The sequence below is a fragment of the Mastacembelus armatus genome, chromosome 20, assembly GCF_900324485.2.
Source record: "Mastacembelus armatus chromosome 20, fMasArm1.2, whole genome shotgun sequence".
Lineage (NCBI taxonomy): Eukaryota > Metazoa > Chordata > Actinopteri > Synbranchiformes > Mastacembelidae > Mastacembelus > Mastacembelus armatus.
In genome coordinates this window covers 7949389-7967693 of record NC_046652.1, presented here as the reverse complement: position 1 = coordinate 7967693, position 18305 = coordinate 7949389, and the positions used below count along the sequence as shown (strand labels likewise).

The 18305-nt window shown below is 41.6% G+C and overlaps 1 protein-coding gene across 6 annotated transcripts in view; it reads right to left on the bottom strand.

The window, feature by feature from the left end:
* Positions 1–18305, bottom strand: part of atp8a2 (ATPase phospholipid transporting 8A2) — a 50063-nt gene that overhangs the window by 893 nt on the left and 30865 nt on the right. For 5 of the 6 annotated variants that reach the window (XM_026291948.1, XM_026291950.1, XM_026291949.1 and 2 more), the window contains 11 exons: positions 16950–17122; positions 11230–11413; positions 10156–10266; positions 8241–8315; positions 7678–7800; positions 7106–7184; positions 6957–7018; positions 6464–6520; positions 5243–5350; positions 3411–3499; positions 3102–3206 (listed from right to left, as the gene is read on the bottom strand). In XM_026291948.1, coding sequence (XP_026147733.1) covers positions 3102–3206; positions 3411–3499; positions 5243–5350; positions 6464–6520; positions 6957–7018; positions 7106–7184; positions 7678–7800; positions 8241–8315; positions 10156–10266; positions 11230–11413; positions 16950–17122 — 1166 coding nt within the window. The remainder of the gene's footprint in view (positions 1–3101; positions 3207–3410; positions 3500–5242; positions 5351–6463; positions 6521–6956; positions 7019–7105; positions 7185–7677; positions 7801–8240; positions 8316–10155; positions 10267–11229; positions 11414–16949; positions 17123–18305) is intronic. The other variant, XM_026291954.1, reaches the window with a different exon arrangement.

The following is an 18305-nucleotide window of genomic DNA, read 5'->3' as shown; positions in this document are numbered from 1 at the left end:
AAAACACACAGTACACTAGTGCAGTATGACAGGACAAGGATAAGGTAATAGACAAAAAATATATATAATCATATGCACATGGGTATAGACAAGGGCCAATGTCCTGCTCTTTTTCTAACTATCCCTTCCCTACTCACTACTGATTACCTGGATCAGGTGTGTTCAGTCAACCAGGAAGATACCATCTCAGATGAGAGTAGAAGCAGGGGAAGACAAAGTGAATCGGTATCTTCCATCTTCTAACTGACTGAACACACCTGATCCAGGTAATCAGCAGTGGATAGGGAAATGATAAGTTAGAAAAAAGAGCAGGGCAGTGGCCCTTGAGGAACATGGGTAGCCCTGGTACTGATGCTACAATGAGTATACATTTCAGTCAAATTGGTTTGATGTGAGCTGTCTGTGTGAGGGTGTGTTGTGTAGGTATATGGAAGAAAAGAGGGGGAAAAGAGACAATGCTCACATTATTTCACAACAGCTATAAAACAGTGTGCATACTCTTAGCTATTTGAAACTTGAAAATATTTAATACCGGCAACTAAGGCAGCAGAGAGGTTAAGGACACAGTAATTCAACTTTCAAGTGTCCTCGAGCCAAACAACAATTTCTAGTTAAGGGATCAACATATGGGGGGAATCACACGATCAATAAGTCAACAATACTCTAAGTAGAAGTTAAACCAGAGATTTGGAAGGAGGTGGATTTGAAACAGACTGCTTTAGGCATTCATTTTATCTCAACAGTAAGTAATAAACTGCCTGCACTGTAACAGGACATTCACAGTAAACTGTTCCTCACCCTCTTCTCTCCCCTTCACTCCCCCCTCTCCAAGAAGAAGACTACGTCCTCTGTTCTGAGACCACACGCCGTCACGGCTCCTCTCCTCCCGTGACCAAAAATAACTAAGTACTTTCCAGTTTTTACACACAAATACACACTTGCATTCAAACACACATTTTAGGTTTATGCACCTCACTTATGTCTTAACATCATCATTATGGGAATTAATCTCACTAGATAGAGGCGCAGGATGTAAATGTAAGGACACATATATCACTGATTACCATGTGAAATACTGTCTTTTGTCTGTTTTATTTTTAAAAAAATACATGTTCTACATTTATTTGTCAAAGGAGCATTAAATTCACTCAAGGGGGATTTCCCTGGAATCTGGGCAGGAGATAATGCAAATAATGATCACAATGATTGGAGCAAAAGCAGCGTTCCCAAGGTTAACATTTGAAACAAGCAGTTAGGAAACACCTAATACTGTTGGGAACCTTGAGTAGAGTGTTTGTGAAAAAAGGAAGAAATGAGGGCTCTGAAATTTGCTCGGGAAACCTCAGGCCAAAGAAATGATGCCTGGTAGATAGATGACAGTAGTGAGTGAATGATAAAGGACTTAATGGTGGCTGGAAAAATAAATAAAAAGCTCATGCATCTGCACAACTCAACCCTGTGACGGTTCATTCTGGCTCAGTTCTGGTTCAAAAAGGCCCAAGGATGTGCTCAGTTTGAACTCTTCCCTTGAGACGGTCCTGTACTCTACCTTTCCACGCCTTTCCCAAGTCCACTCCAGGACCTCCCCAGGAACTACAAACACAGATGTGCTCTTTTCCATTTTGCCTCTTTGCCCACCCTCACTTTCCTTCTCTTTTTCAAAATGGAGAGGATTCAAGGACCCAGGTTTTGAAAGCAGGGTCAGTCAAGGATGGGGCCCTGAGTAGGGGTCAGGAGGAGCAGTGTGGTTACCCACTCATCTCGCCTCAACCTGCAAACATACCCTCAGACTTCTCCAGTTCCTTTGAAAAACCCAGACTGCCCTGAGAACATAGCCTGACTCGGTGCACAAGACGGTGCATCTGACGTCTTTACCCAGTAAGTCATAAAATCACAGTATTAGTCAATGCTTTAATTTACTATCAGACAGGTGTGGAAAAATGACTTAGATCCTTTAAGTGTTATTGTGACAGAGCTCAAACAGACTCTGTTGCAGGTTAAGTCCAACATTAAAAAAATACTTAATCAATAATAATAATCAATAAACATGGCAACTGTCAAAAGAAGGTTTCATTTTGCAGGATGGAGCCCGCCAGACTAAAGTATGTCAGTTCCTACAAATCTATTCTTGTTATTCTTGTTGTAGCTGGACAAAATGGGGCTGACTTTAACAACCTCATATACTCCTGAGTAGTTTTTATTTATAATAAAGACATCATGTTGCAGCTGTGGCTCATGCTTCGTATCTGAAATCTGAACCTGCAAAGTATCTAAAACTGTCAAATAACTCTAATATATTAAAAAGTACAATATTACTCTCTGAGTTCAAGTGTAGAGCAACAAAGCATGGAAATACTCAAATACTGTACAGGTACCTCAACACAGATACGGCACATGAATAAATATGCTAATTTACATTCCACCACTTAGAGCAAATGGTCAAACCTCTACAGTCTTAAGTACATAATGTCACACACATTTCTCAAAAACCAATTCATCCAGTTCTAACCCAACTCTACTGGCACCATACACGAGACTAAATCACGACGAGATGACTACAGACAAATTGTGAAGACACACCAGGTCTGTACAGCAGTTCAAATCGATCCAGCTGTGAAGAAATCCAGAGTTGGCGGAATGGAAAATGGACATGAGAAGAGAAATAAAATGTAAAAATTATACTGAAGAGAAAGAAGAAGGTGTCATTTAGAACGAGATGTGAAAACCATGCATGGGTCACTCCACAAGAGCTTGCACTGGGTACCAGCTAAGTTCATAGGTCACACAGCGGGACACTGCAAACCCAAAAACTACCTCTCTGAGTATGTGACAGCTCTGGCTCTATGGGTCCTCAGTCTTGACTCCAACCCTATGGACAATGCCACCAGGGGGTTGTTTTTTACATGTACAGAAACATTACAGTTTTTATACTGAATCTGCACATGGACACAGAGTGATAATTCAAATAATAAGGGAGTAAAAATGGAAATGTCAATATATTAAAAAAAAAAAAAACAAACATAAAACAACATGAAAAAAACAAATGAACTGGATGAATGCAACTGAGAACCTATGGTGCCTTGCGGAGTTTTTTTATGTACCTGCGGCCACTGGCATCCCTAAGAACAGCTGCCCCAGGGTCAACGGCCCGTGCCTCCAGCTCCTGCACCTCCTCTAGCAGAGACTTCCTCACAGTCCGACGTGTGCTGTAAATCAGGAAAAAAAAAAAGGCTCATTGGACCTTGAAGGAAAGTTTGAGTGTTTTATTTTGGGCACACGTGATGCTTATCAAAGTCTGTGTACAGTAAGTGTTGACAGAGACTCACAATAGATTATGTAAATGTTTTGCTTAAGTTAAATAGCCTCTATATGGATTTCTCATGTATTTATATTAAATGTGTTCTACTTACGCAGTCCAAGCAAAGTCTTTGAGTAAACATGCAGTAGGCACGAGGACCAGACCCAGCCAGAAGTGCCAGCACTGCATGACCCTGCCAGCCTGTAATGACACAGACTCCATTTATTTCGTTCATATATTAATGCAAATTGAGTATTAAGTCATTTTTCTCTGCAACCAGCGGAGAAACACATGTGGCAAAGACTTAGAGAAATGTGAGACAAAGCACAGTGAAAGCCACGGAGAGCACAGAGAATCAGAGTTGGCCACAGTTGAACACTCGTAATGTTACCCAAACATATTTCACTGCTTTCTCACACCACTTACTAGATTTAACACAGTATTTCCACAGCTGAAACATAATGTTTCTATGATGATTAAGGTAAAAATGCTAGGGAGTAACCACTGATCCCCCCTACTTGTCTCTGCAGTCCAGCTGCGACCAGCCTCATTGACCTTTGACCCTCGTCTTCAGTCTGTCTCCAAGGATTAATCATGCATCTCTTGGCCCCGTGGTTTCCTCCAATCTCACTCTTTCACAACTTTCTTTCATTGTTAGTGACTGTATCTTCTGTTGCTCGTCCACGCCTGTTACCATAACTCCCTCACTTTTCTCTTTATTAACCAATATCTCCCCTTTGGTTATCTGCAAGAGCTCTGGGGTGTTTCACAAGCCTAAGTCAATCTTTATAGGCATGAACTTTTAAGTCAACGCTCACAGACAGTACAGTTTGTACAGTATTTTGCCGTCTTTCATGCTACTATTTTCTTCCCCATATCACGTGTTTCTGTTACTGTGAGATATAGAAACAACTTGGTCCTCACAGAGAGAGAGTCAACAGGGAAAGTTCAAATATCCTCTGCAACAGCTGGAATCACAACCAGGGTACAGACAATCCAACTTGAGTCACAAATACTCTGATCTCTGACACCTATACACAAAGACACAGTTCATCTTTACACCAGTAGATGCATGGTATATAACATGATCTTCAAGCAATGTGAGGATGGAGACAGGCGAAGTGATTTCCTCTGCTTTGTTGTATCCATAGAGATAGACTGTTTTTATCCACCACTTCACAGTTAACACAAATCAAACATAGCTGGACATTCATTCTGACATGCACAAACTTGCACATAGTTACTCTCAGCAAGATTATACAGCTCTCTTCCATTCTGTGTCCCCCATGGACAGATGGAAATATAGATAGCATAACAGCAGAAATAAGAGAAGTAATAGGGTAGTTAGGGGGTGGGGGAAATGGACGTTTAGGGGGTGGTGGTTGAGTGTCTCTGACCATTCCCCAGTTGGACTGAGCAGCTGCAGAGATATTTGACCGCATTCCTGATTTCTGACACAAATTGAATTAATGGGCTGAGGGGAGTTGAGACGGCCTTATTCCCTTCCCCTATCCACACAGTGGGGCACCTAGCCTCACCCCCACCTTTATCCCCAAACTCCAAAATGGGTCTCTCAATCAAGGATCCTACATAGTCTCACCCCTCACCCCCACAACACCCTCATCACAACCATCAGCAGCCCACCCTCTTGAGTCAACACCTCCATAGAGGGCAGTAAAAGATTGGGGCTCGGGTGACACGCAGCAGGTGCGGGAAGCCTGGTGAGAGGGGCTGTCGGGGCATAAATCTCCCCCGGGGCTCCAGCAGTGCTGACGTGGAACACCCAAGAGGTGAATCTCATAGGCACCATTTATTGGCAACCAAGAAGAAGGGTGGGGCAGGTGATGGGCATCTCAGAAAAGAGATGTAGAGGGAAGGGCTATTTTAACCCCCATCACCCCACGTTACTGCATGAGTGACACATGTTTACAGAGAGCAACTTGCCTGGCCCAGCATGTCAGGGGCGATGGGAATGGTGGGCCAGATGGCTGAGTAGACAGCAAAGAAGACCATCCAGAGCACCATGCTTCCCCATACTGCCAGGTGGGAAAACTACAACAGAGACACGGAGGGAGAGAGAGAAGAAGAAAAGCCAAAGAGAGAGTGTGAGACAGGATCAAATTAAGACACAGAAAAGACAGCAGGAGGTCAAATAGTTTACATACAACCCATCTGAATATAGAAAACCTTTCCCTCCCTACGTTCCGTCTTCTTCACGCTTTCTGTGAACTGCTGCAAGGGGACACTGTGTGAATTCCAGAGGGACCCTGCTTCATTACTGCTAGGCCGTTGTGTGGACAGCTGAACGGACAAAGGTGTCAGCAATCGCCCTTCTGTCCATACACCTCTCTCCAACAGTGGGAATGAGTCACATGACTTCACGGCCTGAGCCTCTGTAGTCTTAAACTCTGCATCCTATGTTGTTCCAGTACCAAAGGTTGGAACCAAACATTCAGTCACGTTTTTGGTTTTATTTGTTCTTCACTGAGACATTGACCAGAGAACAGGTAAAGTCTGTGTCGGCATGTGGCATATACCTGATGTCTGGTATATTTTGAGAGCAAACAGCTACAGGGCATTGTGGTGCCGCTGATTATTGTAGATAAAAAAATCGACAAAAAGACCTGAAAGTAACCATGTAAAAATATATGAATAAATGTAAAATATGTTTTTTGTCATTTTTGTCATTTTTGATAGGGACACACTTAACAGCTAAATTAAATCTGTTTGGCTCATACATTTCTGTATTTAACATCCATCAAGCTAGTGATAATTTCACTTTATTAACGTGTTTATTTAAATCTGAACATTTATTAAAATGTTATTATTTTGCAGCTGCTTCACAATAAATACTTTTTGCTTGACATGAGTAGTTGGACAGTATTCATTTATCAAGATGTTTCAAAGTGGATTAGTCTGGAATATTGCAATAGCAGAGGAAACCGCAGCTACATGTAAACTAGCTGGGGGAAGAGGTGCAAGCAAATGCAGTTTTAGAAACTTTAAGAAACAACCACATCCTTTTCCAAAGCTTTCCTGACTGAGACATTTAGATGAGGTTATATGAAATTCTCACACCGTTGACTCCTTGCTCTTTATGTTGTAACGGCTGAGGAAAATAAAGTGCATGTGGTGTGGCATATTAGAGTGTGTTAATTTTCCTACCCTGGTCCAAGCGGTGGTCTCCATTCCAGCTTTCAAACATACTGTAACTACCACATACTATGCATACACAGGGGAGAGAAAAGGAAGAAACATGATTAATTCACTGGCGACTGTGGTGATAATAAACATTAATGTTTTATAGTAAACTCAACCATGTCTGGTAAAATACTCAGGGCCCCAACAGCCTCCTGTAGACTATATACACATTAACACAACAAATAAACACCGCTGACATTCACATGAGACTGTAGGGAGTGGAATGATAGTGAGAGTGTGAGACATAAATGGAGAGAAGTGAAAGATGAGGGGGGAGGAGACAGACTGGCTAGAGAAGACTAGATTGACTGGAGACTTGTAACAGCACTGTGGAAGCTGCGAGGTTCTGGTGTGTATACAAGTTCCTGTGCAAAAGAACACATCTGCATGCCAAAAGACACACAAATCAAAACTGAATCTAAACAAAGACAACCAATGAGACAAGCGAGATGCTTACTGTGTAGACCATATTTCCAACAAACAGGTAGTCATTTCCCTGTCCATTACTGAAGGGAGAGTCTGTGGACAACACACAGGTGCCTCATGACAAAAGTGTTAACACCCAGAATTTGTTGAATGAAGATGAGTTACTCAGGCTTATCATACCATGCTCTAATATTTTCAGCGGAAACCAAAAGAGAATAATTGAATGAATCAGTGCGTTGATACAGTGTCCCCAAAACACCTGCAAGACAGAAAGAGAGGGAAGAAAAGAGCAGAGAACAAGTTAGAGCAAACTAACACCAAAGCATTTATATGCCGCCACACTCCCACGCACATGAAAACATACAAAAAAACAGCAATCTTTTACAGTATCACACAACTTCCACTGTGTGCTTGCCATCAAAAGTGTCCTGCAGAACTGCACACACACATTACAAACACACACATAAACACACAGTAGGCTTGGTGCTGATGTACCCTCTAAAATGAAAGACTTCCTTATTCTGGCCCTATGAATCTCATTTAGGTTGTCATGGAAACATCCCAGTCTCCATGCCACTCTTGTTTACTCGCTGGTTCCCAAACAAACAGCGGGCGCAGGCATCACTCGTCAAGCCACAGGCGAACCACGAGGCATGACGAGTTGAATGCAGAGTGCCAGAATGACAGAATTGGCTTTAGCACATGGCTTGTACGTATGTTTGCATGCAGACTGTAAGTGTGCGTGCTCGTACCTTGGTGTTGAAGCCCTCGGCATTCTGGGTAATTCGGTAAAGCTGTGGGAATCTGAGCATGTTCTGCTGGCTACATGGCCGGTCAAATATCCCCAGAGTGAATGGAGGCAGTGCAGTAAATATCTGGATCACACACAAGATACACATAGATCCATTAAAACACATAATGACAGAGCAGCATACAGTACATATACACATACACCTTGACTTGCTGGACAAACATAGTTCATATCAGACTCCAGAGGCTTTAGAGGAATTCCACAATGTTTTATATATGGGGAGCCTGAAGGCATCTGCAACCAGACACAGAAGTGCACACAGCAGACACCAGAACAGACAGAAACACACTCTCACACACATGTATGCATAGAGACATCTCTGGCATGCAGATAGTGCCGTGATAAGAAGACAAAGTAGAGTGAGATTAGTTGAGAGATAGGTAGGAAGCAAGATGGGGCACTTAGCATTTACAAAGTAAAAACAGGGTGGAGTTGAGACTGATGGAGAGTGAAGAAATGGAAAAGAGTGCGATAGTCTGAGACATAGTGAGGGTGGATACTCACCACATTGTAAAGTCCTATACACCAGCGCTCAAAAAGGATCTGGCCAGAGAACCCATTCACAAAGGCAAACCAGAGCTGGGACACAAAGAGAGGGATGAGAGGGGATAAGAGGAACAATAGTGGAGGGTAAATCTGCCTTAGGGAGGTGCTGGCAGTGGAAACAACAGTATGAGATGGGCAAATATATGCCTATGTTCATATTACACATAGTAAAATTAACCAGTAGAACCTGGAGGCTGTGTATGTATCATTTTATAATGTACCAGGAAAACAAAAATCCTACATGTTGTCAGCCACAGCAATTTCTGACTTTTAAAATATATCCATAGCAATGTGCAAACTCATGTGAGCTTCAATACAAGCTGAAAAAAGAAGTACTGAAACCATGCTTTAGTCACCAAACATCACAATAAAATATCAACCGTGCATTCACTAGTTTGTAATAACTGTAAAGTTTATAAAATCAATTTTACAATGACAATCTAATTTTGTATACTTTGCATCTACTGTGATTTAAAAGTCACTGAAATAATCAGGGGGCAACGTCAAACACCACCCTGATGGAGGCAAGGTGGCCAAAGGGGTTTAGTGAGGAAAGTGCTAAAGAAGAGATCTGTGAGATGTTTGAATTCTGAATGAACAAATGTGAACAGATGTCCGACACTGCTGACAGGATTTTAAGACTGTCTGGTGTGCAGATACATTGCTGAAGTGCTTTTAATACAATGAACCACTGTGATTATAGCGCAAACAGAGCAAAGGCTTTAACACTGTCTTTCAACAGCGATGATCAAACAACATAAAAGGCTCACGGGAGATCCAATTGATCCTCTTCAGGAAACACTGAATAAAAGAATCAGATATCGAGTCTGCGTCACAAAGGAGGAGTTCATATGAATTGCCGTCCTGTCTGTTTATCAAAATTTATTTGGTAAATGCAAATTTACTTTTCAATATAAAATATAGTAATGTAGTAGTGTGGTAGTTGCACTTCTTTTAGCTCCATTAAGCAACTTGGCAGGGGACTTTAATGCATTCCTCACACAGGTTGTGGTTAGCTCTGAAACCACTTTTGCTTTATAGGAGTTAATGCACCAAAATAAAATGTCTATGTGACTCTGGCCCAGGGGAAACCTTCATTAACACCTTTATATACGCACACACACTCATGGAGACGCAGGCTGGTCTGAAGGCAGATCGAGAAAATGTTTGGGGCTTTGGTGGGAGTTTGGAGTGGGGTATTTCTGGGACATCCAGTGGAGCATACAGCCCAGGGGTGAGGTCAGATACACAAAATCACACTCACACCCTTCCTCCTTATTCTGTCTCCACTAAGTGGACAGAGACAGTCCCTAACCTTTGGCCTAGACTGCTCTGCTGCAAGCCAATCATGTGAGATAATCACAGAGACACACATATAAACACACACACACACATATATATATATATATATATATATATATGTACACAGACACACAGGCACACAGCAGTGGTTTTAGCGGGACAGTAGGCTACAGGCAGCCTGTGTCTCCCATGAGGACCTGCACCTGCTGGCATCCTTAATGTCAGACAGAGGGTGCAGGGGGTGGGTGGGGGGATGGAGCACAGCTGACACATACCCCTCTGTAACAAGCAGGCCAGGGCTGCAGTGTGCCCCTTTAACACGCACATACACTAAGCCGTCAACCCTTGGAGCCAAGGCCTCATCACTGCTGATCTAAACATGTTTTTTTTTTCTGTGCGTGTGTGTGTGTGTGTGTGTGTGTAAAGGAGACAGAAAGCAGACACCACAAGGCCGCCTCGTCTATCACTGTCACCCATGTCGACAAACAGCTGCAAAACGTCTCTGTTAATGTAACTAGGTTTGTGTAAGCATGTGTGTACATACATAACACAGAGAGACGAAAGCTCTTACCTCGATAATATAGAGGACCACATTCTTATAGAAACAGTAGAGGATGCACTTTGTGACACGGTTGTAGCTCCACGCCCCGTGGACCAACAGCAGCTTCTCTAGATAGGAGAACTACCAGTAAGGCACGGGCAGACAAAAGATAGAAGAAAAAGAAAGATTAACAGTGATAATTAAAGACAGAAAGAGAACAGAGAGGATGTCAAGAATGTGGTCTGAGAGAAGAGAGAGTTGTGGGAAAAGGAGGCACGCTGATAAAGACGCCCAGGGCAAATGAGATAAACTCCAACAGTGAGAGCGGCAGAATGTGTCGTGTGAGAGAAACACAGAAAAGACAAGGTTCCTGTGTAATTTCCACTGAGCTGTCATTGAGAGTTACACAGATCATAAAGATCTGGCAGTTAATTAATCTGTCAGTTATCAATATGAAAAATCTTATGTTCCTTTACGATTGATGAAGCCCAGTTGGCACATATGCATCTTCACGATGGCAGTTCACAATTCAGCCCAACAAAAACGTGAGTTTATCCTCAGATTTCAGAAGCAAAAACCAGTGAACATATTCTGTTTTTCAATTAGCCAACCATTAAAGCATTTCTGTTGATTAACAGATCAAGTAATGGGCAGCTCTTTTCAGCATTATCAGGATCCTTCCAACTGGCAGCTGATTTTAATTAATATTTAAATTGTTTACAAAGGTGCCGTTTTAATTTCATGACTTTCAAAAGCTCATGCTTAAAACAGCAAAATGTTACACAGCATTATTCTGTGAAGTGACAAATGTCTGTACAAAATGGAAAGGCAACAAAGTCAATAGAAAAATGGTGAGGAGAGTACAGATATGTGCATTTACTTGCAAAGCTTCTTTTTATTCTAAGAACTTAAACACTTTACCCTTAAGTAAATTCTCCTTTTAGCTATCCCTCCTAAAGGGAGGTCAGAGATCAGGATCAGCTGAGCAGGGAGTAAGGATTCAGTGTCCGGCCTAAAGACACTTAAACATGTATCCATTATCTGTGTTTATGTAAATATATGCATAGCCCTAAGCATGCATGTCTTGCTACGTCTGCACCCCACCTGGGCTATGGAGTAGTCAGAAGAGTTGGTGGCCTGCATGCCCTCGTTGCCGCTTATTCCCACTCCAACATGAGCTGTTTGGATCATTCCCACGTCATTCGCACCGTCACCTATCGCCAGCGTGATGGCTTTCACATGTTTCTTCACCATATCCACGATCTCTGACTTCTGCAGCGGAGACACTCTGCAGAAAAAGTAAGAGCAGAGCGATAGAGATCATTGCTTCATAAATGCACACAGCTGTCTGTTCAGAAGACAGGAAGATTTAAAAAGCACTGTGGCACAGAGAAGAAATAAATGTTGAGACAAGAAAACAAAAAAACAAAGATGGCAGCAATTAGGAAAGAAAGAATAAGGCTTGAGAAACTAAGAGTGGGAAACAGTTGAAAAGGGGAAAAGAAAGAGAGATGAGAGACCAGCAGTAGCATGCATGCACACACACACACACACACACACACACACACACACACACACACACACACACACACACACACACACACACACACACACACACACACACACACACACACACACACACACAGCTCTGCTTACTGCTCTTCACCAGGTATTAGGAAACAATGATTCACTGTTCTGCTAATACGACTCTGCATAGTTCATGTTTGATGTGTTTGTATGTGTGTGTGCATGCCTGCGTATGTCTGAATGTGCCTCAGTGTGTGTGTGTGTGTGTTTTTGTGCAGCTTCCAGTGGTACTCCACCCTCTTGACCTGTATCACTGATCTGGTGTCTATAACCGGTTCTGTCTCGTCTCTGACAATGGAGGAAACAGGGAGGCTCAGTTACAGACGCTGGCCCTCAGGGTCACGAAGAGATGATGGGGAGATTTTATGCTGCATTTGTTGAAGTGCTGTGGATATTCTTTCATTTTATGCAGTCATGTGTTGCATCTGTGATATGGCAGCCTCCGTGCCATGGTGTTCGCTCTCCTGTGTTTTCTGTTTGGCTTTCTACAGGAGGTTTGAAAAGTGTTTGTTACCTTTAGCCATTTATTTTTTCCAGCCATGGGAGGAAGTTGTGAAATTTGGGTGAGCTAGAGATAGAAAATAAAAGTCATGATGGTGCCATCCATTGTGTTGTTGGTCTACCTCTGTTCACCGTCCACTCAAGGAATTGTTTATTTAATTTTAGCTCATTTAATGTGAATAATTCTGAAAAAATAACATCAACTTCCCATCACAAGTCACTTCAGTAACTGGAGCTTTTAACTACATCGCACAGTCTTCTTTGGAAGGTTGGTGCATCCAATGGTGTGTATCCAAAGTTTCCATTTGTTGGAGCACAGTCTGACTTCTCATCCATGTAGACTTAAAAACATATATTAAAAATCTGGGAACAGTATCACAAAGTCTATTTAGTAGCTGATCAGTAAATGTTTGTCTTTTACCAAGACATTAATATCATATTTATCCTTCATTCACATTAACTTTCACTTTAGTTTTGAACGGTCATGCTTAACTAGTTGTAATCCTACAAGGAAACTGTGTGAGAAAAATGCAGCCCCACACACTGTGTTTACATTCTTAAATACAGCATTCTGGACCCAGGGACTAAGATTGAATTAGTCTTCATCTCTGTTTTGAAAACATGCTTTGTATGAGGAGGCGTTCCCTGTGCCTGTCATTCACACGCACTTACAGCTTAAGTGAATCTTGCTCTTACTGCCTGAAAACTGTACAGTGAAAACAAATGCATCTTCAAAGGAGGAGGCACAGAAAACTGATATGGGAACTGGGACTAAACTTGCAGTTGCACAGCAAAGCAAGTCATATTTCCAACAGTGCAAGACTGCAGAGGGTTATGTGCAACATGAATGACAAACATTTTACAATATTTAAAGATAAAAAATTGTGGTTTATATAAACTTTGGTGTTTATTGAACACAAGAGTCATCTACTGTGTGTTAACAGTAAACTATCTGGTAGCAGAAAGTAGATTTTCCACCAGTGTCCTTTTTACCGACTGACTGAATTTATAAAGATTTTAAAATTCCAGATAATACACCTTTATAATACTTCCCTGTTTATGGTAACTACCTAAGGCTCAGTGATGTATTAAATGAAGGTAATTTAAGAGTCAATACAGGACAATCCACTTAAAGTGAACACTTTACATAGCTCCTTAAAAGAGGAGGAGTCACATTCACAAAGATGGTTTCTGTGTGTGTCAGGTACAGCTCTAACTTTCAGGCTGAGCACTTAGTCTGCAATGTTTGATAATGCTCTGATAATTATATTATAAAATGAAGTGCAGCTGCATGGGCTATCACATGCAAACAGAATACATGATGCTTTGATACAGATATGACAAAATGAAATTATAAGCAGATGTATGACCCTTCTCACACACACACACACACACACCAAATGCTCAGGCCCACAGCTCATAAAGATAGTCTATCTTTCATAAATATGTAAGTAGGGTCACGTCCCGGTCAAGCTGCAATCTCAGAGCTAGGTGATCTGTTTAGTATTTATAAATACAGTAGGCATGTGCATATACATTCAAAATTAACCGTGTGCACAAACCCGCACACTTACACTCCTGCCCCCACCACACGCTACAAGACATTTTCAAGGAAAAACGTGTCTCGGCCTCTACAGTTGCTGGTGAAGGATGGGCTCAACCTCTGCTCATTGGTTTTCTTGTTTCTGCATCTAAAGCGTGTTTGAGTGTGTCTGCTTGTGCATCTCTTGCCCTCTGACCACAAATCTCTCTTTATCTTTCTTTCTGTCTCGCTTTACCTTTACTCTAAACACAGCTAACAGTGTCTGGGATTGTGTAAAGTGGCACTGGAGAGATGAAAGTGCTCTTCATGGTGGAACTGAGCAGAAAATAAGCAGCTGCTAAGTCCTATAAACAAACGCACAGTGAAGTCAGGAACCCATGCGTACAAAAGCACCGACCGCCGCCACCCCTGAGACCCACACACACACACACACACACACACACACGTTCTGAAACTGTGAAACACCACACACATACAGTAGGTGAGACATTATTTCACAGACACCTCAATACCTTAAAGTCAACACTGTGCTCATTATGCACAGACACCTTATTAACAGCATTGTGCCCTGGATGTACACACATGCTCATTACAGGAATGACCTACAGCAGAGGTTCCCAGCATGGGCGTGGGCATCTCCCATGGGTTCATAGGATAAATCTTGAACATTGTGCAGAAGGAAACAATGAAAAGCTAATTCTGCTACAATTTTTAAACTCTTCTTTAATCTCTAAATTTATTCTTGTGAAACCCTGGATAGTTTGCCTTATCATCAGGCCTCTAAAAATGAACGAATGTTGGGAGCTCCTAAATGTATCTTGTAATGAGACACTGTTTGTATAAAGGGGTCACTAGTGGCTGAGAACCACTAGTACAAAATACAAGTATTGTCAAAATAGTACTATTGTCTGATTTCTCACTTGAATAAATAAAATAATTTTCTGTTATTTAACAAAGGAGACAAGATTCGGAAATGTTAAATAATCTTTAAAGAACCTCCGCAAAATATGTTAAAAAACTAGTTGCAATCATTTTGCAGCGTAAATCTTGGGATGTCCCTTAACAAACCAATGCTGTTGCATGTGCAAAAGAGCAAACCTCAGGCACTCATGAATGGAGGGGCAGGAGTATGTAAAATTTGATAAATGAATCATAATGAAGACATTTGCTTCTCTGCGCTTGAGTGACTAAAGCTCTTTTGCACCAGCTCTGAAATTTTGATAGAAATCAGAAATGATCAATTTGACCAGAGATTTGATGCCAACTTTCAGTACTTCAGATGTTTTCAATATTTTGTCCTATGGGCACATAGGACTGCATGATAAAAGAACTGATGTTTGATATGAAACCAGAGGTTGGTACAGTTAGAAAAATGGGGGGAGAGAGGGCTGGAGAGAACGATAAAGAAAAGAAAGCTGGAGGCTGTTTGAGTCCGGATATGGGCTGAATATGCAATGGAGAGTCAATTGCTTCCCTCCTGGCTGCACACACGTGCACACACTCTGTACCCACACACACACACACGCACACACACACATACACACAGACAAAAGACAAGTGGAAACTCTTTCGTTAAACATCACAGCTGGTGCTGAGTGGAACATGACCAAAGAAGGGAACGTGCAGTAAACACTCTATGAACAGAGTGCACTTTGTATCAATGGAAATGTATAATGGCAATACTGCCCGTGTGTGTCTGTGTGTGTGTGTGTGTGTGTGTTAGTGCCCATTCCAGGGGAACCAGCAGTAAGTGAGTCATGACTTTGACATTTCCATGCAGCGCGATGTATTGCACTGTTCCTGCTGTGTAGCGGGACAGCCTTTAATCACTCTCATTCATTTGCAGGCCGTGGGCAACCGGCAACCTTTACAAACACACATACTGCGTGTGTTTGTGCGTGCATACTTTGCATGGATATACACTCATTGACACTTTTTGCCCCTCTGTGTTTATCATGTAAACAACAGAGTAAGCACTAGTCTGCTAGTGGTGAGATTCAGTGGATCTTTTTCTCAAGCATTTCTGTACATTTCTTTCTTTACTTTATTTACAAAGGAGCAGGTTGTAAAACCCAGTGAAGCTCAGCTTTATGTGCCAATACTCCAGGTACAATTATACATACCCTGGCATTTATCAAGATTAATTTCATACATTACATCTAATCTGGGTTGAAAACACTTTTCTGTAGCTTGGCTTTCTGCTCCAGCACACCTGCTGACTTTTCTTCATTACTTGGTTATTTGGTTTGGTTTGTTTGCTTTAACATGATGTTTTGTAAAGCACTTTGGCCCAATATATGTTGTTTTTAAAACAATATATAAATAAAATTTGATTTCATTACAACTGAAAAGTGTTTTGAGCAAAAAAAAAAAAAAAAAGCACAATGTGCACTATCGACCCTTACCCCTTTTCCAGTTGTGTTTGGGTTGGGTGCAGGACAAAAAAGCAGCTAACCCATTAGGGTTTGTCTAACAAAGGCCTTGTTGAGACATTGCATTAAAATACACATTTGGGAGCTTGTGTGCAGACAACCTCTCCTTTTTCTTTCTACATGGGGATTTTCCCACAACTGCTGAATGCCCCTATGCATCTGTAAAATGTTTCTAATACGGTGACCTTGCCCCCTTGACAGATTGAAATAACATACTTTGCCTAGACTTCTTCCAGATTGATTTATTTCAGTTTTGCCTACACTGTCATTTTTACAGTGTACATTTTTGTAGCTTTTCCGATTGTCATGCTCTTTATGGGCAGTGAGTGTTGATGTAGAAAAAATTAGCCACACTTGTTCATGCCAGGTCTGAACAGAATAAAATTTCATAAATGACAAAGAAAATTTCCATTTTGAATGACTCTATTTACAAACCCATCCCTTAAACAAAGCAGACTGAAAAGTGAAGACTCAGCACAAAAGATGACTCAGGCACTAACAAGATAAAACAGATTTTTTTTTTTTGTGCTTTGCGAATTCAACATTTTGTACTTTTCCAAGTTTCCAGACATGTGCAGATAGCAGATAGACAACCCAGTGTCTATTGGTGTTTGTGTGGAAACGTGGGTTGTCTAATGGGTAAGAGCTGGTTGGGGTTAGACATTTAGGTGTGATGGTTAGGGTAAGGGGCTAGGGAACGTATTATATCAGTAAGTACCCTGTGTGAGTGTGTCAGAGTGAAATGAATGAGTCTTCCCTACCGGCAGCAGATCACAGCCTTGCAGGACAATGCCAAGTCAAGGAAGGCCTGGCGGAGCTCAAAGGACAGGGCGTATTTCAGTGTCTGGCCGTCAATGACGAGCGCCAGCTCATTTTCCTTCCTCAGAGAGTCACCCAGGGATGAACAGTGAGCCGTAAGTGTGGCACGAGTGGCCTGCAAGGAAGCAAAGACAGAGAGATGGGTTTTTATTAAGTGCTTGTCTAGAAAGGAAATTTGGTTATTAGATGTTCTCCTTTTCCTCCATCAAATTCCTCGGCTACTGAGATGGTTCCACATATTATCAACATGCTCTTACTGACAAGTGTCTAAGTCCAAAATTATTTCTACTATTGATTTAAGTGAAACATCCACATAAACACATTAGTGCTCATTTGGATGCATGAAGAAATGATGTTGGCTTACCGTGAAAACATAATCTCTCTCTCATACCCTCACCACAACCCTAAATCCTGATGGGCACCCTAACCAATCATAACTCTAAATCTCACAGTGCAATTGGGTCTTTCTCAAGTTTTATGTTTTTGTGGGGATGCTGTGGCCTCAGAAATGGCGCAAATACAAATCACATCAAAACTTGCAGACCAACTCGCTGAAAGGTCAAAGCCACTGGTGGTAAATGGAAGACATATGCTCCTGGTTGCTGTGGCTGCTTTCATCTGGAGAAAGAATTTGCTTCTGTGTACCCAACAATTAAGAATGCCAGTACAAAATTCATTTGTTCGCAACATGCTGATGCTATGAGGCTAAGAAGGCATGTTCAATCATGGTGTCACATCTTAAATCTTTCCATCACAATGCAGCAGCACGCCACCAGAGAGAGAATAACACAAAGGAGACCATTTAAAAAGATAATGAGCTGGACTTAATCTCACAGCAAATGTAGCATTAATTTATAACAGCAACGTGTATGCGTGCGAGCATGTGTTTGTGTGACTGCCAGTTTGCTGGCAGGGCAGTAGTTTGGGGCAGTTTTGATAGAGCTCTTGATAACTGAGGAGCATGGATTAATAGAGAAGATAAACATCCCACAGAGATGTAATGAATTCCATGTAGAGGAGCAGGCACAGTACAAGCTACCAGCAAATATACACACATCTATATAGCTGGGGTTGTGAGGACACTTTCTGACAAACTCTATTCCCTAGCCCCTAACCCTAATCTTACCTTTCATAATTAAATGTCTACCCACAACCCTCACCTTAACCCTGATCTAAGTCTAAATCTAACTTTAATTGTAAAACCAAGTCTTAACCCTCACGTGGCCCTAAATGTTAAGTTTAATGTCTTACTTTTCCCAGAATGTCCTCAGTAACATGGTATAAAACTCAAACTGGTC